We start from the raw sequence: 25,127 nt of genomic DNA, 5'->3' as shown, positions 1-25,127 counted from the left end.
GACATTTAGGAAAATCCTTATACAGTGATTAGAAATGAGGTCGCTTTGCAAGTTGCTATTCTTATGCAAAAAGTCCCCAAATTTTGCACGAGTCTTAAACTTCTACAAAAGTTCACTTATATTATGGTTACTTGGAACTAAAGGGACATTTTGTCTCAGATACAGCTGAGGTCCCCAGGCCAGCCTACAGGGCTATGTAACTGTGTCCCTGAATTTTTACATTAATGTGCTATTTTGAGACACCAAGTGAATGTGCAGGCATTTTGCCTTATGTCACATTTTCTTTAACTCTCAAAACCATTTTTCCAGGTAGTACCTATTGACAGGAGGGTATTAAGCACCTCACTCAAGAACACATGGCTAGCGCTTAGAGATTGGCAATGCCAACCAATCCCACTCCCTTCTCCAGACCATCTCTCTTAGATGGTGCTGTGTTTGTGGGAGAAGCTTGCGGGCCAGGAAACACCTCCACCGTGAGGAGGAAAGAGAAATTCTCCTGGATTCAGTCATTTTTCATGTTGCTCATCTGCGTAAGGATGCCCAGATGTGGGGAAGCTAAAGTTCCCCGGGGAGGATGGGGCCAAGGCTGCCCCTGGGAAGTAGACAGAAAACAAAGACCTTGAAGGTGGACCACCCTCTGTCCCCGTCAAAGGTCTGGGGACCTGTGATAAGTTATCACATTGGGGGTGGGAGAAGAACCGGGGAAAACACAGCTTTTATTTTTATCAGAATTGTGGTAAGGGTGCCTGAATGGCTGGGAGGCTGATGTGAATTTTAGCAGGAGCAGGGTTGGGGGGAATACCTGCAGATCTGTTTGGTCACCTGAGGAATGGCAGGCTGTTCCCTCCCTTGATCCTGGCATTCCCTCTCAACCCCCAGCACCCCCTGTGGCCCTTCTCCACGTCTCTCCAGTTTCCACCTAGGGACCCCTTCCTCTGTAGAGTTCTCCTGAGACCACTGGCTCTCTTCCTGGACTCTGTCCTCGATACTCCGTCTTGGCCCCTGTTCTTCATCTAGTTATTTTGAATGAAATAGTGACTCTGGGCTTTGAAGAGCCAGTGTTTTTAGACAAGAGCAGGAAATCTGAAAGATGACATCATCTTATATAATTGGGCTCATCTTAATGTTCCTACTTTTCATTTTGCATAGAGTTTTAATTCTCTAATAGCATTATTTTTATTATGAAAGTTATTATACTATCATAAAATGTTATGATATTAAGGATATGATTGTACAAGAGGAAAAAAAATCTTTTCCTCAGAACCCTCTTAGGTTAAGCACCTGGACCCTACAAATTAAACTAACAGAAGACAGAGGGTGGTCAAAAAAGAGAGCTGGGAGTAGCTCAGTGGTAGAACATGTGCCTGGCATATGTGAGGCCCTGGGTTCAGTCCCCAGCACTGCCCGCCCCTCAAAAAAAATTGTTAAGATCTATCACAGAGGTGGTCATGCAATACAGATGAAATTTAAACAAGATGTGGTTGAAACACCTAAATATGAGCCTCGACGAGTTACTGAACCCCTCTAATTAAAAATCCTAATTAATTCCTTCCAAAGTTCCTTCCAAAAAATAAAAATGACCAGTGACTGGCACATACAAGCCCTCTGTGCACAGTAACTTCTCTCCACGACCTCACTATAGCATCTCCATTAAGTCATCCCTCTGCCTGATGTGGCACATACTCACTGAGAGCAGTGGTGGGATGGAGATGTGGATCTGGTGGTGAAGAGACCTCCGGCACCCCTCTTATTGGGGCAGCTCTGGGAAGTTCGGCGCATTTGTGATTGGGACAGTCCTCAGAAGCTACAATCATGGTAGACCCTCATGCTCTTGTGGAAATGTGTTTAATAAAAACTGCAGTTATTAATTTATCCCTTTCATGTTTGCTCCCAGAGAAATGGTGCCTCTCCATGTGATTTCAATTGAACAAGTTTTTATTGAACATTTAAGTCTGAATACAATACTAAGCATTAAGGAGGCTATAGATGAGCAAGGCTGGTTTTCCTTTTACAGCTGTGGGGAGAGACTGAGTGATATAGGAGAAGGTGGGGGTGTAAGAAGCTCCAGAATACAGTTCTTGGGTCCAGCAAAAGGAAACTTCATGTGTTTGGCAGTCCTGGGGGAAGATGGAGGAAGATAGTGGCTGATGGGCATTGATGGATGGGAAAAGGTGTTCAAGGGTACAGAAGCTTAGAACCATCTGGTTAACCAGGAATATTGCATTATGTGAGGAGAGCAGCTAGTGAGAAAAAGCCCAGGGAAGGTGGGCTGGGGTGAAATCATGAATAACCATGAATAGCATGCTCAGAAGTTGAACTCACATGGCATTTTTAGCAGTGTTGAACTAGAAAGGAGCTGTGTCGTTAGGGGTAGGTAGGAACCTGTCAGCAGTGTATCAGATGAATTAAAAGGGAAAGGTCGTTGGCAGTGAAAACTTCCATCAGAAACTATTGTAAGCTGGTTGCAGGGGTATGCAACTGTAGTCCCAGCTGCTTGGGAGGCTGAGGCAGGAAGATCACTTGAGCCCAGGAATTCAGGGCCAATCTGGCCAATATAGCAAGACCCCCACCTGAAGAAGGAAAAGGAGAAGGAATTGTAGCAGCCGAGTAAGAATGAGGTGGGTGTGTCACGGAGGCACTGTCTCCTTCCTCCAGCCACCTGGAGTCAATGACTCTGTCCTGACCCCCAGCAACCCTGGGTTATTGGAAACACTTGATTAACTCCTGAGTTGGTTGAGGTACAAATTTGTGTGTGTGCGTTTTCTATAACTTCCAACAGTCACTTCTAGGATACCACAGAACAGTCCTGAATTGAGTCAGCACATTTATAAGCTCAGATATCTGAAAAAACTGTAGGGACAGGGGCCAATGGAGTCCCTTCCCCCCAGGAGAGAAAAATCCCCAGCTTCCAAAAGAAATGCCTGTCCTCATCTTACAGGCAGCTGAGGTTTTAAGAGGCCACACAGCTGTGAGTAAGTGGAGTCCACAATGAAATAAACTTGAGTCCAGCTGTGGAAGAATTTGGCTTAAGCGCTGGGGGATTTAAGCAGGGGAGTATTCTGTTACTTGAAGGTCATAAATGTGTTACTCAGCATCTATTTACTGAACCCACGCTGTGCACACAGCATGGCGTGGGTGTGATGAACGTGGTGTGACCTGCAGAGTCCCCTACATGGGACCCGAAGTCTTGCCCTCTGAGCCTTTGTTCCACACCCAGACACATGGTCAGCAGAATTCAACACAGAGATGGCTGAGACACTGGGCAGGACTTGGCTGAGAACTAGTGCTCAGCAGCGTCCAGTTTCTCGTGGCCTCATGCCCACAAGCAGGAAATTCCAAGATAGAGACTGTGTGTGAAAAACAAGATGGTACCAGAAGAAGACGGTGCCCAGTCCTAGACCATCTCAGAAGCCCCTGCTGCTGCTGAGGATGCGTCATTGCATATGGGATGGGAAGAAAACCACTTTATTGCCAACTTGCTGCCAGCATATTCCCTCACCTTGGACTTGTTTCCGGAACACTCCTATCTAGTTGCTAGCCTGATCTGACCCTCTATTTAGTTGGCTGATGCTCATTAGGTTGAATATAACACAAAGGGTTTTACACTTTGGAGCAGAAGGAGGAGGAAGCTAATTTTAACTGCTGTGTGTCCTATCAGGGTTGATTTTTGTTTTTATTGTAATCTGCATTTAAAAATAAACCCAAAGCAATCCAAGTGTTCTGTCGTCTCCAAAGGCAAATGCAGTGAGGTCCAGAGAGCCCGAGGCTTGGAAATCATGTTTTAACTTTTACTACCAACTAATTCTGTGACCTTATTTTCCCCTTGAATAAAATGAGCAGGTTGGACGAGAATCAGAGGCTGCAGACTAGCAGTGCATGGTCAGCCCCTGACCTCCGTCGTGTTTTGTGTGACCTCAACAGTGTTTTATTTTCTAATTGAATTTAAAGGTCTTTAAACCAGGCAAGCACTCGGCGGCTTGCCACGGGCTCTACCCCTCACACCAGGCAGTTCCAGTATTCCTTATCTTCTGGCATTCGACTCCACCTGCCCTGCTCCATATTCTCTGTGGTTCCTTTGAACTGAAATAGACTGAGAAATTTTGAATTTCTTTGCACCTCCAGGTCTTTTATGTCTCTACCTGCTTGCCCTTTGGACATTGGAATAACTGATTACATATCTGCTGATGGTCGATAAGCACACATCTAATTACTCCAGGACTGGCAGGTCAACAGGTGTTATAAACTCTAAAGAAGCTCCATTGTGTTTTGTTTTTAATATGCTAATGCTACAAAGGGAAAACTAATTATGGAACCTCAGTATTAAGGTGTATAAAACTCTGCCTACAGTGTGTATAGCATTGGTTTCCAAAGGCTGTCCTCAAGGGATTGTTACCTGGGAACTTTGTAGAAATGCAGATTCTGGATCCCTGCCCCAGACTTCTGGAATGAGAATCACTGGCTGTGTTTTATCATCTATCCAACAAGATGAAAAAATAGTGCTAGCTTGCCTGGTTACGAGGTGGATTAAATTTACCCTACCTGTAAATTACATCAGGGTGGTTCTTAAATGGGAACATGTATCAGAATCCTTGCAGGGTTGTTAAGGGTTGTTATCCCAGACTGCTGAACCCCACCCCTGTTTCTAGTTCAGTAGGTAGGAGAAGATCCCTGAAATTTGCTTTTCTGACATGTCTCCAGGTGAGGATGCTACTGAAAGGCACCGACTATGCTTGTAAATCCCATTCTAGATACTCTCTCCCTGTGTGATAAGAACATGGGGAAGTGTGGAAAACAGAGAGTGCCGTTTTGTTCAGCCAAACACGTCCCCAGTAAGGTGGCACTCGGGCAGAGACCTGGGTGGGCTGGGTTTGAGGAAGAGAGTTCCTTCTCTTGGCCAGGGTAGCTGAAGTAGAGTGACTAGGTGTAGCAATGAGGTCACTGGGATAGAGGAGGGGCAGAGGGTACATGAGGTCTCAGAGTCATTGTGAAAGACTTTGCTTCTGCTCTGAGTGAAATGGGGAACCTTGGACATTACCTGTCCCCGTCTGCCAAGTGGCTGCATTTCAGAGTAAAGATATGATCCTCGTTGGTATTTAAATCTCTTCTTGACAAAGTAATTGAAAGTGGACACAATGCATAACAAGGATGAATTAGAAAGTCCAGTCACCGCTCTGAGCTCCCTGAAGAAGCTATTGATACAGGCACTGAGCTGCAGAGGACACGGGGACCATCAGGGAAGAAGCTGGAGAACACAGGAGGGGAGCTAATGAGCCACCCACGAACCCACACACCAGTCTTGGTGTCTCAGTTGTGTGAGGACCATGAAATACAAACTCCACCCATAGGACATTCCTGCCATAAACCTTGAACCTGAGTCAAACCAGGCCCAAGATTAGACATTAAAACAGGGCTTAAAGGAACAAGTTAACAATCCCATAGGAAAGTGATCACATAAAACCAGAATCCACTTGTTCCCACACTGAGACAGTGCTGTGCGAGAGAGAGGTGCGGTGGAGTCTGTTCCAGGCAGGAGACCTGAGGGAGATACAACAGGTGGAGTTTATTTGAATCCCAGTTTTTGCAAAACTAAAAAGATCTCTTTGTGATAATTAATTTGAACACCGACTGGATGTTATAAATAACATTAAAGAATTATTGTTGCTTTTGTTAGATGTGATGATGGCATTATACTGATATAAGAAAATGTCATTTTTGAGGGAAACATATATCTGTTTAGAAGTGAAATGACATTATGTCACAAATTTGATTTAAAATATGGGGAGGGGGGAGGGAATAAAGCAGACGAGCCAAGAGAGGCCAAGTATAGAAAAGTCTTTCAGATAGTATATGGGGACTCATTACATTGTTCTCTCTCCATTGTGAATGTGTGCATTTTCAAAAGAAATGTTTCAAATGCAGATGCAAGAGAAGATGGGCAGGTGAGAGAAGGAGAAAGAAAGGCCTTGCTGAAGACAAAGTTGCCACTAATTCTTCCCTGCTTAGGAAAACTATACTAAAGAGTGAAATGCAGTTGCTGTTACAAGATATTATATAGTAATGATACGTGGAACTCATGTTGAGATATGTTCTATTTATGTAAGGCCAGCCCCGAATTGCCGGATTGCATGACAAGCTCATAAAATGATGATAAGGAAGAGGCTGATGATGAGAAATACAGCTTGGGGAACTTTCCCTGCCCTCGGACAGGTGGGGACCCCATACATGCAATTTTGGGGCAAGGCTGGAGGCAATTGAGGGGTGTTCTGTTTGGCAGCACTCCTCGGGGAATTCAGATCTGAAGTCCTGTGGGGCGTGCATTTGTTCAGATGCGTAACATAATTGTGCATCCATGATCCATCATTGCGTGTGACCTTGATCTGCAGAATGACTAGCCCCAGATGATTGAGGTATTGAGAATTGTTACTGTGGAATTCTTGGCTGGAAAACCTGGATGGTAATATTTAAACTGTGTACTTGACCCTTCAACCACCCCAGGCTTCCCTTCAGCTCCTTAGCTTAAAAACTCAGGGCAGACCTGGAAGGCAAGGATTCTTTTGAAGATGGGCTGTTCTGATGTTCAAAGTCATTTCTCTCCTTGGGGTTTTCTGCTCTTATTAAAAGCTGGGAATCTAAAAGTGCCGTTAATTTAGATTCTTAAGCATGTACTGCCAAACATCAGTCATTGTTTTTAAACAGAAGAGATCACTGAGCTGAAACATTAGCAAGGATTTAAATCTCTATTCCTCATTTGAGTCATTGTGATGTTAGTTTTAAAAAAAAGATGTAAGGTGGTAGGAATAATTTATTATCTAGAAAGGAAACTGAACTTTATGGTTTATATTGGATTTTATGGTTGATATTTCCTTAAATTATCATTAGCATATGAATACATAGACCATGATGTGGCCTTTGATAAGTTCCACCTAAAAGGTCAGGCTGGTGTCTACAGATTCACTGATCAATTTCTTCTGCAAGGACTGTAATTGATTTCATGAAAATGGAAACAGTGATAAAGTGAGAAGACTGGAAGAAAGTGGTGTATGTGTGTTCATTTGACACAAACATGAGCCTCTAGTGTGTGCCTGGCGAGGTCCAAGGCTCTGAAGAACAGCAGTGAGCAAAACCAAGGGAGCACTTATCTCTGTGGTGCTGAGATTCCGTTGCAGTTGTAGACAGTCTTGCCCACAGCACAGATGGGCTATAGCATAGGGGAACCTGGTTTCAACTCCTCCCTCTGTTGCTCTTTAACTGTAGGATCTGGGACAAGTCACTTAATCCCCCTGAGCTTTGGGATCCTCTTGTGTAAAATGAACATTAAAACCTATGCTGGGCATGGTGATGCACACCTGTAATCCCAGTGGCTCCGGAGGCTGAGGCAGGAGGATCTCGAGTTCAAAACCAGCCTCAGCAAAAGTGAGGTGCTAAGCAACTCAGTGAGATCCTGTCTCTAAATAAAATACAAAATAGGTCTGGCTCAGTGGTCAAGTCCCCTGAGTTCAATCCCTGGAACCCCTTCCCCCAAAAAAAACACCATACCTATAATACAGAGTTGCTGGGTAGAAAAAAAAAAATGAGTTTAACACATGAAAAATACCTTCCAAAATGTTTGGCCTACAATACGTAGGAGCCATGGCCTACCCTGGTGCCGGAGACATACTAGGTACTCAAATGGTAATTAATTCAGTACTTCTGCATTTGAACATTTAAATGTCCATGTCTACATGTCCAGCAGCCACTAGAATGTCATTTGGGGGAAAATACCTAAAATTTCCTGCTTTTTAGTTTCTCTTTCTCTGAAGGTAGAAAAACCACTCTTTTTGAATGCTTTTGACCATGCCTTCCGATTGGCAAACCCTGAATTAAGAAGAAAAATGAATTATTCCACAGGGAGGAGGGATTCTGCACTGTTGTGATAATAGCAACCTTTTACAATCATGCCTTCAAATGCTATTTGGGTCTCTGTGACCTGCAATTTCAGGCTCTCTTGCTATAATAAGGAATCCCACAATCACATATCCCAAGGTCTGCTTTCGAGGTCCCCAGGGGCCCTGTGAACTTGCCTGTGGCAGTAATTATTGAGTGGGACGTTCCCTTCCAGGCCCAGCACAGTGAGTGGCCAAAGGAGCAAAAGTACAGTGAAGAAGAGTGGCCCATATTATGGGGACATGGGGAGGCCAGGCAGCCAGTGGAAGAAGGCAGGAGGTGTCTTGGATGAAAAGGCTGTCTTCAAGGGAGCCTCTGGTGGCCTCAGGGGGCTCATCAGCCCTGAGACCAAGCAGGAACCAACATGCAGGAAGATCACCAACTGAGCAAGTCACATGGTCTGCCAGGTCTCTGCTGAGACACTCCATTGAGAGTTTCCCTCTATTCTACGTGTCCCCTCCTGCAGACTAGGCTTCTAATCTCTCTGGTAACTGGGGAGGTCAGTAGAGGAGTGGCCAGTTTATAAGGGCAGCGGGTTTGGAGAAGCAGCCTGTGCCAATCCCCTGTGTTCATAGTCCTGGGCTGTGTAACTTTGGCCTCCAAGCCCCCAGGTCCCATTGGCACCCAGGCCTTTGTGTAGACCTGCCCTTGGTAGGGGACAGGGAGCCAGGCAGCAGTGTTGTGATGGATCCCTTATTCCACAGATCTGTTCCAGGAATCATGTTTAATTTTGGTGCTTGAGCAGTGGAGGGAGCCCTTCTCCCCCCTCTGCCAGTGAGTTGTGCAGACTTATCCTGTATGCAAGGTGGTCTTAGGCCTGGCCACAGTGACCAGTGCAGTGTGGATTTTAAGTGCTGACTTTTGCCATGAAGTGCTTTCCGAGGAGAACATACTATAACAGTGTTTCTCAGCTTTGCTCAGCTCCCTGGGAAGAGTGTGTGCCTCTCTCTCCGTGGAGTCCTGTCATTCATCCCCCAGTCTCCCCAACTGCATTTCTTGGAATTCCGCACATGAATTAGCAAGGGGAGAGTAGGTGGATCTGGGTGTGGGCCACAGGCCAAGGAGATCCTCAGAATGAATTTGTGTGGCAGGAACAATGGGCAGCTCATGTGCCTCGCCCCCACCTCTACCTTCAGTCTCTGGAAGGGGAAGACCCTGACCCTGACCCTGAAGATCATTTTCCTGCCAAGTAGCCTGCTCAGCTTCCCCTGGATGGGGAGGCTATTTAAAAAAAAAAAAAAAAGAATCCCACCCAGCACATGGGGTTTGTGTGAAGTATCACTTGAGTCCATTTTGACCAGCATGACAAAAAATACAAGATAGTTTAAGCCCCAGATGGAAGAACCTGGTTCACTGGAACTAATCTCTTTATGAAATCACCCACTCCAGAACTCTCAAGGCACTTAATGTCTGCAAGGACAGAGACACATGGGAATTCCTTTGTGGCCATGGGTATGAGTCAGATGTTACTCTATTTTGTTTTGTCACAACTGCCATGCATGATACATTTATTATCTACCTTAGAGACCAGGACACAGAAACACAAAGAGATTGAGTAACTTCACACAGCTGGGAAGACCAGGCTCCTGTCTGCTCCAGTCTGTGCCTCAGCCTGTCCCCTGAAAGGCACACTGTCTTCCAAGGACAAGGATTCTGAAAATACCTAGTTCCCTGGTTTAAATATGGTCAGCCACCTTAATATGTTCCTTTGTTACTGACCAAATCCAACCCCCAAAAAATCCCGTATAGTCATTTTAGAGATGCTAAGAACCCTTTGAAACCCCAAGAAAGTTTTACTTCTCACTACCTACAGCCAGCATATACAGTATTTTATAAAAAGTGGTTAAAACTGTGGATGTAGCTCAGTGGTACACTGCTTGCCTAGCATGTGTGAGGTCATGGGTTCAACTCCCAGCACCAAAAAAAAAAAAAAAATGAGTGTTTTAGAAAGAATAAGGACTACATTTTATACATTTGCAGGAGGATAGGATATGTTTTTTAAAGACCAGTTCCAAACATCTTTTAAATTAAATATTTATAATTACTGAATCCAGAGGATGATAAGTGTGTGTGTTCGCGGGGTCTGGGGGATGCAGAAAGAATGGTAGAGCTTTGTTCTGTGACTGGTATTTCTGGCAGGCAGATCTCTCAGACGCTAAAGCCAGGGCTGAGTTCCACCAGCCCACATCAGCACCAAGCTTCTTGTTTTACCTGGGGCTTCTCCCCCTGAGATGCCAAGGTGTAAATGTTTTAATATGAAGAGCGGGGTTCTTAGCCAGCAATTCAACAGTTTTCTAAGGGCTTGTCCTGCAAGTAAGGGATGCCTGCAGTTGTGGAGAGTGCTGATAGCTAACAGGCTGTCTTCCATGAACATTGAACATGGGATATTTTTCTTTAAAAAGAAAATAAATGAATTAGGGCTGGAGGTGTAGTTCGATAGCAGAGTGCTTGGTTATTATATGCATGGTCCTGGGTTCCGTCCCCAGCACTCAAAAAAAAAAAAAAAAATGATGTTGTATAAGCAAGGAATTTCTAAAATCATGATTTGGCATTAAAAATCAGCAAAACAATAGGCTTTTAAAAAGGAGGACAAACATAGGTGACAAAGAGCAAACAAAGAAGACAAGCCTTAGGTCTCCACTAGAGGAGAATGTTCCAGTGTACGGTGAGGCCCTTGGTGGACACGCTACAGGGGTCTCCTGTAAGAACTTTGCTTGTCTCTATATCGGTATCTTCAGAGCTTCAGCACTTTGCAGTTAGCCAACAATCCACTGAGAGGCATCCTGCCCCAGCCCACAGAGTGGCCCCACAAGCTCCTGGTCACAGTGGAGCTAGAGTCAGTTGATGGAGCCACCCAGACACTGCCTTGGGGCTCTGCACCCTCAAAACCCTTCATGCAGACCAGGTGATGGGTCTCTGCTAGTTCTGCTTTGAAGCCAACAACTTAAAGGGGCAATGTTTGAAATTTGGTCCGTCTCCATGCACAGCCTCTTAGTGGCTATTATATAAGACGATGGAATTTCTGAGCTGGATGGGCCCTGGGGAGCTGTTTGTTCCCTTTTCAGTCTGGGCCTCAAATTCCTGGAGTGGAGGAGGTCAGTGGCACCAAGCACCCTCTCCCCAGCCTTCTCATTCCTGAAATGAACATGAAAGCCACTATGATGTTTCCTTTTTATTGCCAAATTTATTAGGTCTTTCCAGAACTCTGGAGTTCTTAAATCCTGTTCCTCTGACTCTTTCTTCTTTCTTCTTTCTGTCCAGTTCCCCCTCTGCTGGAGAATCCCTGGGCTGCATGTCCTTGCCTATCCTCCATATTGTTGTATTATTAATCTGGGGACACCACCTAAGATCCATCTGTGCACATTAAGAATGAGGGAAGAATGTTGTCTTGTCATCTGTTGCCTTCATAGCTTTTTGACTTGGATGCCCGCCCCCACCCCCTGCCCCCCACCCCCAAGTTTGACAGTGCCCTGGAAGCCTGGGGACACTGCTCAAGGTTGGGCTGGGAAGGGAAGGGATGAAGTGGGGCCACATCCGTCCTGTGGGTTACTGTAAGAAGAGTGGGTAGGAGGCTTCTCCTTATGGAAGACCCCATGTGACCTGGTGTGGTTTGCAAGATGTCCTGATCTCCATGTCAAGCTCTCTCCAGAGAAATAAAACCAGTGGGCGTTACATGTTAGAGATTTTCTGCAAGGTGTTGGATTCCTTGTTTGTGGAGCTAGTTGGAAAAATCCCAAAACCTGCCCTTTTTACTGGCCACCTTACACAGGTGGCATTTTTCCTCAGTTTCTCAAAGAAGCCTCAGCTCTGTTTTTATAGTCTTTCAGCAGATCAGGTCACCCCTCCTGCCTAGATCACCTAGGACCGTCTCTCTTACTTAAAGTCAACTGATTATGGACATGGTCACATCTTCATAGCAACACTCAAGTTAATGCTTTTTGTTTGTTGGTTTGGGTTTTGTTTTTGTTTTTTCAGTGCTGGGATGGAATCCAGGACCCCCAGCATGCTAGGCAAGTGCCCTTCCCTTGGCACTAAGCCACATCCCCAGCCCCTTAGTTTAGTGTTTGATTGAATACGTGGGACAGTATCCTGGCCATGTTGACACATCAAACTGACCTGTGTCCCATCCTTCAGGGAAGGACTGTGGAGCCAGCTGATGGCAGCCAGGCCTGGGTGCCTACCTTGCTTGGGCCTTCCTCCTGTCACCTGCCGTGACTGCTCTGAGAGGCACAACTTTCTTTTCTTCCAGGAAATTTATTAGAATCTGCAAACTCTGAAAAGCAGATCTTCTTCCTGGAGTTGCAGCTGCTAACAAGGCCACCTGTTCCGTGAGCCTCCGGCTGCTCCCGCACCCTGGACTGACCATCATGGTCACGGTCCCCATTACTTGCTGACCAGATGCCTTAGTTCCATCTTAATTATGGGTTGTTTACTTCTGGGAGTCATCAGCAATTTCTCTGCTTGTCAACCAAGCTTGCCTAGCTTCTGAGAGCTGCCATGAGCCTTCTCCTTTGAGGAACTCAGGGAAGAGCAGTTTTAACACTGGAGACTCTTTCTTGATTTTCTTGAATTCTGTTTTGTTGTTGATGTTGTTTTTTTGTTTGGGATGAGTTTGTCCATAGTAACAGAAATCAAACCAGGGTCTTGTATTTTCTTTTGCATATGCTTTACCCCTGAATCACACCTGCAGCCAGACCCTCAATTCTATTTTTTGATGGATTACTTCCAGGTAAAAGGGAAATAAAAGGGATGGAGGAGAAATGCGATGGCATGGGCTGTCATTGTAGATGATTTCTCTTCTCCTGTCTTTTAGAATAACCCTCAGGCCAACTCTGAAAAGTCACTTAATAAAGCAGACAATAAATGAAACCAAATGAGGGTCATTGGGTCAAATGTGACTAATGAGTGATAGCTGTCGTGTTAGACGTGGTGATAATGTACAGTATTATCACTCACAGCTGCTGGCACAAAGCGCTTGCTGTGTTCAGCACTGTGTACTGTTTAACACTCACAATGCCCCATTTTGCACAAAACTCAGGCACAGATGACCACTTAGATGACCACACTGAGGTCACCAGCAGCAGGAACAGGGTTTGAACTCAAGAACTCTGCCTCCACAGTCCAGGCTCTTCACCACAGCAGTGTTGACCCTGCATGCTGGACACCTGGGATAGTTTATGTTTAATGCTTTCATGAATCATTTAAGATGATGGCTTGTTGTGACCACTACCATTTTACATAATCAGGGGAAGTTTTGCTGCCTGTTAAGTGACACTCTAAGACAATTTAGGCTTGGCTTCATTGGCAAAGAAGTTGGGTCTAAGACATACCAGGTCACAGCTTAGAAACAGGGTCTTCCTTGGGTGCTGTGGGTGCCTGCCTACGTGAGACCTACTCTCCAAAATAGCCAGGCTTTCCAGGGACACTTGGATTGGGAACACCATTCCCCTCCTTGCAAGGTCAAGGTCAGTGATCCCAGCCAGGTGACAGGTACCATCTTCAAGGTGTGTGAGCCATTACACCAACTACTCCTGCTTACAGAGGTGGAGCAGGCCATGGGTGGCCACAGACACCTCCTTGCAGTCCTTAACCCCTTCTGACAGATGCTGTAACTTAAGGCTTTAATATTCTGGTGGATTCTCTCTCTCCTATTTCAGAAAAAAAAAAAAAAAAAAAAAAAAAACAGATTTCTCACCTTCCAAAAGGAACATGTGATTAATGGCAAGCCTAAAGTGCCTGCGGTTCCTTGATAATTGCTGCTGCTGCTTTTTTTTTTTTAATTTTTATAGCCAACCTTCAGAACATGGTTGGATTCAGGCAATTTAGAAAGAATTTCTAGTGAGTCAAGGCAAAAATAGGCCGTTGTCTGCAAATGTCCACACCTGTGTCCCTACTTCAAGTCACTGTGCTTTTCCATTACCACAGCAGGAATTGCCAAAAGAACAAATATCTGCCTTGTGTACCTTGGGTTGCTCTACCTGGTGAGATAAAGTCAAATCTCTGCCAGGATTCCTAGCAAAAGCAGGAGTGGAGAGATCAAAAGCTGGTTCTGCTTCTTCAGCTCTATATCTGGGAGGCAAACGTGCTTACAGTGCTTGGGAAGTTCAGGGAGCCCGTCCTCAAGAGGGGTCCAGGGTTCTCGTTAGAATATGAGTGCTGATTCTGTAGGTCTGAGTGGGCCTGGGCTGAAGCATTTCTAACAAGCTCCCCTGTGAGGCTGACATCTCAGGTCCACGGACCCCACAGGTGGAGAGAAGTTAAGGGACAACCCAGACCACTTAGGAGAGAGGACCTCAAGGAGAAAAACTATGACAATTTAATAGTTTTCACATCAGTGGTCACACTAATTGATGTAGTAGCCACTGCAATCCTTAGTGCCCAGGAGAGACTGTGACGTCAAACTACACCATTACTTGCCCATTAAGGAACCATTTTCTTCCATCATCGGCAAACCTAGACCGTGGTCTCAGAAGTTATTTTGTGATCTTTTGAATGATATCACACAAGTGTAGATTAGTATGTGGGATTAGGGATCCCAAAGAGGGCATATAGTAAAATAATTGTACAGTAGTCTCCCCTTATTCTTGGGTGATATATTTGAAGACCCCCAGTGCAGTGCATGCCTGAACCTCAGCAGTTTTAGTATGTAAACAGACCCTTTACATACTATGTTTCTTTCTTACCATAGACTTTAGCAACCTTAAGTATATGATTTTTTTTCTTTCTTTAGGAAGTTGAGAATTTTCACCTTTTCATTTAAAATAAGCATTCTGTGGCTTTTCTTTGTCGCATCTGAATTATCATTATTATTATTTGCTTTGTGACCACTGTTAAATAAAATAAGAATTACCTGAACACAAGCACTGTGATATCATGACAGTCAGTTTAATAATGCGTATGTTACTAAGTGGCTACAGGGTGGGTAACATATACAGCATGGATACACGGGTCAAGGGATTACTCACTCCCCACAATGTGGAATGGCACAAACTTTCATCATGCTGCTCAGAATGACATGCAATTCTAAACTTATGGGTTGTCAATTTCTGGAATTCTCCATTTAATATTTTCAAATTGGGGTTAACTACAGGTAACTGAAAACGTGGAAAATAAAACCACAGATAAGAGGGGACTGCCAAAGTCGCCGATGTTTTCATATGTATTGTGTCACTAAATTAAAGAGGCAGTAAAGAAAAAAAGCACAAGGAGCACATAGGTCTGTCATATGACCAAACTCACTGACATGAAGCCATTATTGCTACTTTGACATTCTCTCTCTGACTTTGTTTAAAGGTTATGGGGTGACCAAGTGCTAAATTTTCTTATCTGATGCTTGCTGAGGCTGAACCTCCTAACACTGCATGCACTGTGGCTAATGCAGATTTCTGGTTTCCATAGCAGCAAATCTGCTTGTGCTTAATAAGTGAAAACTAGAACCTACCACTCTTAGCCTTTTCTGAAGAGACTCTTTTCTTTATTATTTCAGAGGGTAGAAATGCCATCTCTGGGCCCTGAGAGGCAGTAATCCTTTTACTGAGTTTGGCCTGTGGTATTGAAGGAACAGCATCACAGCAAATGGCCTAGAGTGGACTATTTAATCCTGTTTTCCTAATTAAATGGTAAAAAGCTCTTTATTAGCTATAGTCAGTGAGACCAGGTTTCTCTACCACTCATCAATGTAGCTATGATGATGACCATTTGTGGCCAAGCAGAAATAGAAATGCCAATGACATTTTTTTTTTTTTTCTTCTAAAGATGAGCTGGTATAGGTTTGGCTGACACAATGCCCTGTCTTTGTTAGGACTGATAATATCCTTGTAGCCAAGTATAGTTTTTTCATTCTCCCTCTCATCTTCCCCTTCCTCAGTGCCTTGTGACCTCCTACCTCTACCCCAGCCTGGACAACCAGCCCATATGCTATTGTAACAATCTACAAAGTCCACCCTTTGAACAGTCTCCAGACTCAAAGGCATGAAAGTATTTCCTGCTGAGGGGCTTTCTTCTTTTGCTTTTTCTTCTCAAATCCTTTTAACTATACTTAGTTAATAAAAAAAAAAAAAAGCAAGGAAGAAAAATATAGGGAATACTGTACATTGTAGTAGGAGAGTAGCAAACAAATTTGCATGCTCTGTAACTGGAAAGTATACATAAAACTATGCCTCTAGTTTTAAGGACCATTATTATAGGATTCATGAAGTGGGCCTGCATGGGGTTGTCACTTGGTTAAAGTTATATAAACGTATTTTTTTACTCAAGGTAAAATTAAGAGACAGGAGGAACCGTGATCTGCCTCCATCAGGGGGCATTTGTTGAAAACAGACACTCTTTTTCACTTGAATTAGATGTGATTCATCTGCAGCCTGGGAAAAGATGCCCAACATACCCACATTAGAGTGGGTACCAGGATTCCAATATGAAAAGGAGTTTTCCAGCCACATCATTACTCTATGACTTTTTATTTGTTCTTGTCTTGTTTACATAGATAGGTGGCAATTCAGCTCTATCTTGATCTCCTAGGGACAGCAGGTCGCCTGGAACTCAGAGTTCTCAAGGAGCACTGAGGTCAGGACCAGGAGAAGAGATGGACAGGTGGAGAGTGAATAGATGGATGTTCCTGGTGTCCCATCTACAGGTTGAGAGGGTGTCCAGCAGCGTCCTAGACAGGAGGGAATGGCAACGGCTCAGACACTCAAGGGAACACGCTGGACAGCAAGCTCAGTAACAGTGGGCAATGCAGAAAGTCCATCCCCACGGGCAGCAGCATTTCCTAGTTTCTGAGCCAAGCACCTCTGAATCACAGTGCCCTTGCTCTGTGACCTTGAGCCACACTCTTGCTCCCTTTCCTGTCAGGCCTCAGTTCACCCTTGTATGAGATGTTGGCATATCACGTAGGGCTCCCCCAGGCCTCCGGCATGTCACTCACGTCTCTCTTGTTGTTCTGTGTCCTAGGAATAGAGCTGTGTCCGCCTGGAAAACGGTTCATGATCACGATGGTGGCGAGCTTTGTGGCCATGGCCGGCCAGTTCCTCATGCCCGGGCTGGCTGCCCTGTGCCGGGACTGGCAGGTGCTGCAGGCCCTCATCATCTGCCCCTTCCTGCTCATGCTGCTCTACTGGTCGTGAGTATCTTCCACGTGTGTCCCTGTCATTCACATCCCCGCACACTCAGGCCACAGGCCCTGGGATCCCAGACTTCCCACAAGTCCAAGCCGGTCACCCAGCTCCAGTGATCTGTCTGGGGTCAGTCTGGCTTCACAGCTCCTTGCTGCAGCCCCCCACCCCCAAGGTTATTTTGACATGAGTTTTTATGAAAGGATTTGCAAGCCAGGGTCGGGGGGAGCTCGTGTTGGGAGGAAGACATGGAGATGTCAATGAAGTGAGGTCGAAGCTTCCTATCTCCTCTGGGTAAGGAGTGGGCAGACTTCAGCCTGTGGGCAAGTCCAGCCCACCATCTGCGTAAAGTGTTACTGGAGCACAGTCCTGCTCAGGTGTTGATACCTGCCTTGCCCAGGGACACTTTCCTGCTGAGACCAGGCAATAGAGACTGGGAAGCCCACAGAGCTGAAAGTTCTTCCTATCTGATCCTTCAGAGTAACTTTCAAGTTTTTGACTTGCTGACTTTAGAGGGAGAAAAAAAAAAATACAACAATTGAACGCACTGCTCTAGGGGATATGACCTCTGGACAACTGAATTTTTAAAAGGTTCAAGAGGATTCCTGTTCAGCCCATGTTGAAAAACCACTGCTCTATGGATAGAGATTGAAGGGAAAAAAAATAATTCTCTGACCCTTTTTATAGATGCTTGCTTCCTTCCCTCCTTCTCTTTCCCTTCCTTCCCACCTGTCCATGCCTACGTTTCACCCAGACATTCAATACGCCATAGTGCACAGGATACCCATGGTACTGCGTGGTGAAGTGGCTGGCCCGTGTAGCCCATGTGTCCTTGCTTTAAGTGTTCACTGGAGCCAAGAGGCTTGGCTGTCAGTCTGGCTTGCTTTTGAGATGGGGGTGGGGGGAGTTAAGGCAGGAGCACCTGCCTTAACTTAATTTCATAGTCCTGCCACCTCCCACTCTGGTAGAAAAGCCACCCTCCCAGAAATGAGGGTGAATAGTGAACAGGCGCATTTTCCTCAAGAGCCTGGCCCTGCTCGCTGTGTGTGACAGGAGAACCTCAGGGGCGGCAGGGAGCCAGCAATAACTTGAACAAAAGGGTGGGAGGTGCTCACCAGCTACAGCTGCCAAAACCAGGCTCCTCCCCAGCCCCAGAGCCAGGTGTAGCCCAGGACACCCTTATACCTCTAGCAGGGTCTCTAGAAGCCAAGAATGAGGTCATTTCCTGGGAGCAGAAGGGGATCATCCACTGTCTTCCTTTTATCTTATAAGGAAGGCCTTCCTGTCCCCTGCCCTGGGGCATCTGCCACTTGGCTTTGCCTGTTGGAGAATTCGAGGGCATTGATTTATCTTAATAAATGCTCGCTCTGTGCTTAACCCTGTGCCAGGCACAGACTGCAAGCACTCTACAAACAGCAAGTGGCTCACTCCTGGTGTCTTGTGGTCCTCTAGCTGGCTCCTGTCGGAGCCTGGACTTGGAGACAGCCACTCCAGCCGTGCACTGTGCCCTGCCTTCCCTCGGCCTTCGTCCCTCATGCCTGCCCTGCAGATCCTCTAGTCAGCTCTGCTGCTTCCTGAGGGCACTGGGTGCTGTCCTCCCACCCAGGGCTGGAGGCCTGGGATGGGGGAAAACAGCTTCTCAGAGCCTCACACCCCAGGAAGAACAGACAAGACTGTTTCCCTGCCCCCACCCCATACACCTGTCCCAGGTGGGAAGAGACCTACGGGAAGATGACAGAGAAGGGCCTGGAGACCAGCTCCAGGTCTGCAGGGCTGGCCTAAACTGGGAATGGCTGGGGGTTTTGTTTATCTTTTTTTTTTTTAATTTAAATTTTAGAAATACATTGAGGTTAACGACAATCAAGATAAAGCATGCATTTATTTAAACACATTACAAGTTACAATAAAATTTTTTGAAAATATGCAAATTTTAAAATAGAATTTTATCACTTTTGAAAAGGCCTGCAGGGGACTTTAACAAGTTAAAGTGTGCCCATGGGAGTGGCTGGGCAGTGGTCCCAGGTGCCATGCCACGTGCTCACTGCTCCATACTGCAGTCAGGCTGTTCCGTCTCTAGCAACCTGCTCCACACTTGAGTCCCTGCTTTCTCATCTCCATAAGAAGTAGGTCATAATAGTTTCTACTACACACAGTTGTTTGAAATAATGCACACAGGGGGATGCACAGAAGAAGTCTGGAAGGGAGATGCAGATACAGAGCCTCTTTGACAAGTTGCTTAACCTCTCTGGGCTTCAGATTCATCAGCACTCAGGTTAGGAAAAGTCAATTTGAGAAACACTTATAGTGATGCCTGTCACTTAGTGCCCTATGTGTTGATGAATATGTTTAATATTATTATATTTTATTTATATTATTATTGAAGGTGCTTAGCGCATCAGGCCTGTAAGTTTCTATAAATACTAAATATTAACTAATATGATTACTACTATTATTATATCACCTCTTAACATATATAGGAGTCCAGATATAAAAGGAAAGAATCAGTGATGAGGGCAGGGGGTGTAGCTTAGTGGCAGAGCACTACCTCAGCATGCATGAAGTCCTGGGTTTGATCCTCAGCACAGTGGGAGGGAAAAAACGAAACAAAACGTGGCGGTGAGAAATATATTCCACCTTTGCCTACCAGCCTTGAAAGGCTCCACAAGAATTATTGGCTTTGAAAGACTGTGGCGGTGCCTGCCCTTTTTCATCTCCCTAATTACAGCCTCTTCCCTTCTGCTGCAGTAGGCTCGTCATTCCACAGGATGCAGTGGCCTGCTGGGGAGAGGGGCTGAGTGGCAGCACCAGCCGGCACAACCAGCTGTTGGTAGCAAAATATTGAAAGTCGCTCACTTTGCTTTAACAAGCAAGTATTTATTGCAAGCACCCAGGGAGCCTAGCCGCATGCATGGTGTTTTGGAGTAACTCTAAGGAGCAGGCATGGAAGCACATGTGTTAATGAGAACTGTAAACCCGTCAGTGCGAGGTGGAACCCCCAGGGTGCCGGTTATTAGGTTGGGGGGCACTGAAGACAAAGGTGTGTAGAGATGGGCCAGAAGGGATCTCCTAATCAAGAGAGGGGACTGAACAGGCAGAGGCCCCTCTAAACACACACACAAATGCTGGATAAAGTATAACGTTAAAAAAACATAATGCTGAGCTCCAGTGTGACAAAGAGAAGTTACCAAGAGCCAGGGCAAGAGAGGATTCCAACAGAAATAGCTCAGTGTCTGAACCGGAAAGAAGCCTAAGGAGCTTGGGTTTGAAGACCTGTACAGTGTCTAGAACACTCAGGCCTTGCCATGGTTTGGATGTGATTTGTCCCCCAAGGGTTCCTGTGTTGGATGCTTGGTCCTCAATATGGTAGTGTTGGGAGGTGGTGGAACCTTTAAGAGGTGGGACCTAATGGGAAGTAATTAGGTCACTGGGGGCGTGCCCTTGGAGAGGGCTGAAGCTCTTCTCATGGAGCAGTTAGATCTCATGAGGATGGGTTGTTATAAAAGACTGAGCTGCCGCTAACTGAGCAGCTTTGCTCCACCACACCCTTCCACTATGTATTCTGCCTCACCTCAGGCTCACAGCAATGGAGTTAGCTAACCATGGAGTGAAACCTCTGAAACCCCGAGTCCCAGATAAACTTTTCCTCTCTAAATTGTTCTCATCGAGTGTTTTGTTCATAATATTGAAAACTTGACTAATACAGATGCCATCTGCCATAAAGCACTCACCAGAGGTTGAAATGATGGGGCCCACTCATCTTGGGCTTTCTGCCTCCAGTACTCTGTGCTAAATAAATCTCTTTTCTTTATATACTATCCAGTTGCAGGCATTTGTTATGGAAACAGAAAAAGAATACAGGCTTTTCAAGCAATTAGAACTGAGCTTCTTAAATAAACACAGGAGTCAAAACCATCAGTGACAACAGGACTCGAAAGTCTTTGTCTATCACAGGAACTCAGCCCCAAACTGGCTGGTTCCCTGGACTGTGGGCAGAAAGACTCACCCTAAAAAAATAGAAGTCTTAAAGTCTGCATCATGCATGGCTATGTGTTCCAAATTCCAGCCACCTACTAAGGCTGAGAAATAGAATTTCCAGGGTAAACAATAGAACCTCCCATGAGCTAACTGAAGACTCACGTGAAAGAAAATTCTTGCAAAAGATGAAATCACAGACAAAATTCACAGATCTCTGAGAAAACCATTAGGAAGACCAAAAATTATAGACTGGGGAACTTGCATTTCAGGAACTATAGAAATCAGAACAATCTGAGAGAGAAGTTAATTTGGCTATTATTTATTGAGTAATTACCAGTTCCCCATGCCAACGCTATTCTAGATGCCAAATACACTACACATGATTAAGTCACCACTCCCTTGAGAAATACAATACAGGAGTGGGAGGGATCCCACAGACCACAAATCCATAAATAAGCAAATACTGTGCTTCTAGATAATCAGCACTGTGATGAAAATCCAATGGCACAGTGGGATGGAGGGTAGCGAGAGCCTGGGCAGCTCAGAGCTCCTCTCTGAGGAGCTGAGCCTTGTGCTGACACCTAAAGAACCAGAGAGAAGTCATGCTGAGTTCTGGGTAGAAAAGTGTCCCAAGCCAAAGGGAACAGCCAGGACAGAAGCTTCCATTGGCTCATTCTGGAAGGGGCAGAGGAAGGTTGGTAGCCACTGGAACCTGGTAGACAAGAGGGACCGGTAGAAGGAGACTCAGAAACGTAGGTGGGGCTCTTTCAGCACCATGTGCCTGTTCCAGAAAGTTATGGAATTGCATCAGAGGGTTGTAAGCGGGGGACTAGCAGGCTCTGGTGTGTGTTCAGAGAGGATCTGTCTGATGTGTGGAGAACAGACCTAGCACAGGTGAGGGTTAATGTAGGGATAGACAACTGTAAAGACCACTGGTGTGAGATGCCACGGTGCCTACACTAGGAGATGGACAGGGTCACCTGCTGAGCTCTGATGGGAGAAAAGCTTTAGCAGTGAACCCAGGGAAACAAGAGGGTAAGAGGAGAAGCAGTGACCAGGGCTGGTCCATCCCATGAACTATGGAGGTCATTAGAGTTTGGAGGGTGACAGAATGCGGTAAGCAGCTCATGGAGAACCTTAGAAGGGGAGGGTTTCATTCTTGAGGACAATGGGCAAGCCACTGAAGAGACCTTAGAGATTTGCTTGAAAACAGCGTGTTCTAAATGCAAGTTTTACTATTATCTAGGTGCAGTGAGGTCAACAGGTCAGGAGATGATTGCCATTGAAAAGATAGTTCATTGCTCACAGTTTCCAGGAGAGGGCACACCATGCCACACAGGGCCACGCCATATCACACAGTGCCACACAGGAAATCACCAACATCTGTCAGGCAGCAGAGAAAAGGGGAAAACATGGGTAGGAGCCTTTATTGTGTGTGTGTGTGTGTGTGTGTGTGTGTGTTTTCCAGGATGAGACAGGGTAAGAAGGCTTAGGACTATCTAGACTGACTACTTCAGCAGGCTCTGGGACATAAGGTTGTCCCCAGTTGTCTGATACCTAGTCCTGCGGTGATTAGGGCTGGCAGAGAGCAGCTCAGCATGTGAGTCTGAGGTAGGAAGTGATTTTGGGAGGATGTGGGCCGTGGATTGTGGGTATGCATGTGACACATGCATTTGAAGGTGAATCTTGCACTATCTCTAGGAATGCATTAACCCTGGGAGTGGTAGTCTCCTGAGGATCAGTAAAGTCCCAGAATGTCAAAAACATCAGAAAATAAAAAGGTCTGATCAATAGGCAGCCCTTCAGCAGCTACAAGGTTACAGAATGTTCTGGAATGAAGTGACCACAAAGGTGGAGAAGCCAGCCAGCCCAAGGAGGCAACCGTGTGATGTACCCAGAGATTAGACAGGAACTTGTGAGGGGGTGTGGAGAGTGCAGGTGCTCTTGGTGACAGGGAAGATATGACCCATGAATGGTCTGTGCCCTGGTGAGTAGAGCCAAGGCAGGAGAACCATGTCATCCCAGAGGTGCCTGGGGATGCTCACAACATATTTATGTGCCTGGGCCAGGCAGGACCCACTGTGGGTTTCCCTGTGGACTTAGATAGAAGAAGAGCTGCCAAAGCCAAGGGCCAGAGAGAATGAAATGATGCGCCCCCTGGAGCTGAGCTGTGTGTAAGTGCGCTTCACGGGGTCAGATATAAGCTCTTTGTCCTGAAGCAAGGAAAAAAGAGAGATTGCATGCGATATAATCCCTGCCACAGGTAGTAGGTAATTCCTCTAATAGACTCAGAGGCCTGAAGCTAAGATCCACCCTGCCTTTGTCCCAAATAGAAATACTTGTTTAGTCACTTTGTGAGAGTATTTGTCATCCCTTAGGACAGGGCAACAGGAGCTTCAGTGCTAATCTAGAAGGAAGTCATACTAACTGGTCCTTTCTCTAGAATAAATGAAGACTTCTTCCAAGCTAGTGGCAAAAAAAAAAAAAAGAAAGAAAAAAAAAGAATGGGAAGAAACAGTCAAGATCTAAAATACAAGAAAAAGGGAAAGCCTAAGAGGAGTTCTGTTTAGATAGGCCAGGAAGATAAGCGGCACATGACTCAAGAATGGAAGAGGATGCTGGCTGGAAGCACCACTACATTCAAATTGTACAAACTGGGAAAAGGTGCCCCTTCCAGGACTGCAGCCTGAACCGGGGTGCGAGGCTGGGTGCCAGCTCCTCCCCTGGCCAGAAGCCCTGTGCACAGCACTATCTGCTGCTGTATTTAGAGGTCCAGGTCTGAGTTGCATTAGAACATCTCTGGAGATGGCAAGGTGGAAGTTAGGGAAGATGAGACGTGGGACAGGGTGACATCAGTTTTCCCCGGGTGGAATTCCCTACCGAGGAATGACAGGAGGGAGCACGCTGTCAATGTGGTGTCTGTCTGAAGTATTCTGGAGAGACCCACAGGAAGTAGGCACTCCTAAAGGCTCTTTCCCAAAATGCTGGTGTGTGCCATCACCTTACCTCTGGGTGCATTTTTTCTAGTGCACAGTTGGGATCTGAATTCAGTGAGCAGCCCAGGGCAGCTTACTGGACACGTGCCTGCCCACTGTTTCTCAAGCAGTATTTCTCTAGGTGTCAGGACTGTCGTCACAGTCCTGCCTCAGGGAACATCTTGACACAGAAGGGAAACTACCCTGTAATTTATATCTCATGTCTCCTCTGAGGCAGAGGCATGCATTTTGATGTTCATCAACTTGAGCAGGTCTTAAAATGTTTAGAACACACTTTCCCCAAGATCAGCTGCAGCCTTTGTATGTGTGAAGATTGTCTTAACCATCCTGCTCTTGAATGAGGTCACAGTTGTGGTCAGTGGGATTACTCCTGTTTTCAGATGGGGAAACTGAGGAATCAAGAAGCTTTGGCAAAACACTCATAAGTAGGGAAAGTCATTAAAGACTGGTTTTCAAAAGCCAGTGGTTCCCAAAGTGCAACCCAGGACTGAATCTAAGAATCAGTGTTTCCAACAAGTTCCCAAGTGAGGCTGATGCTGCTGAATTTGGTGTCCAAGGGTCGGGTCCCCTTATGAAGAGCTCCTGGAGTACTGCTGGACCCTGAAGTTTGAGAAGCAGTCACGTGTCAGCAGAAGAAATGGCATGACCTCCTGCATGGGAGGGTGGGACCTGGTACACTTTGGATGGAGATGTTAAGAAGACACAAAAGGAGATCCTCTGAGTCATCCATGTAGAAATTCATAATTTTGTAAATGAAAGAGGCTTCCAGGGTCTATAGTGAAAGGAAACAGATGTCACACACTGTGAGAGAGAGCTGATTCCCTGGTCCAACTTCACTGCCAGGACAGATGCCATCTTGACCATCTCAGACAGCAGATATTGCCAGTATTCCCGGGAGTGATGAGGTGACAAAAGCTTGGTCCTAGATGGAACCACTTGGCACCATGGGGACAGACACAGACACATGCTGGAGGATTTCATCCTGGCTGGTTTCTGTGTAACAGGGGGAAAGGTTCCCCCTGCCTTGCTTAACCTGATCAGCCACCAGCAGCCACGCGTGTCTTCTCTGAAAGGTGTTGCTGCTCGCAGCCGATCCCTCCACCTTGATACTGTCTTTCAGGAC

General features: G+C 45.9%; 1 protein-coding gene across 2 annotated transcripts in view; it reads left to right on the top strand.

Moving 5' to 3' along the window:
* Nucleotides 1-25,127, top strand: part of Slc22a23 (solute carrier family 22 member 23) — a 179,888-nt gene that overhangs the window by 112,314 nt on the left and 42,447 nt on the right. For both annotated transcript variants that reach the window (XR_011707785.1, XM_027948216.3), the window contains exon 4: nt 16,873-17,041. Coding sequence is in view for 1 of the 2 variants with exons in the window: in XM_027948216.3 (XP_027804017.1) it covers nt 16,873-17,041 (169 nt within the window). In the remaining variant the exon portion in view is untranslated. The remainder of the gene's footprint in view (nt 1-16,872; nt 17,042-25,127) is intronic.

Source organism: Marmota flaviventris, chromosome 6 (assembly GCF_047511675.1).
Source record: "Marmota flaviventris isolate mMarFla1 chromosome 6, mMarFla1.hap1, whole genome shotgun sequence".
NCBI lineage: Eukaryota > Metazoa > Chordata > Mammalia > Rodentia > Sciuridae > Marmota > Marmota flaviventris.
Note: the sequence above shows the minus strand (reverse complement) of the source record. Positions and strands in the feature narration are given on the sequence as shown.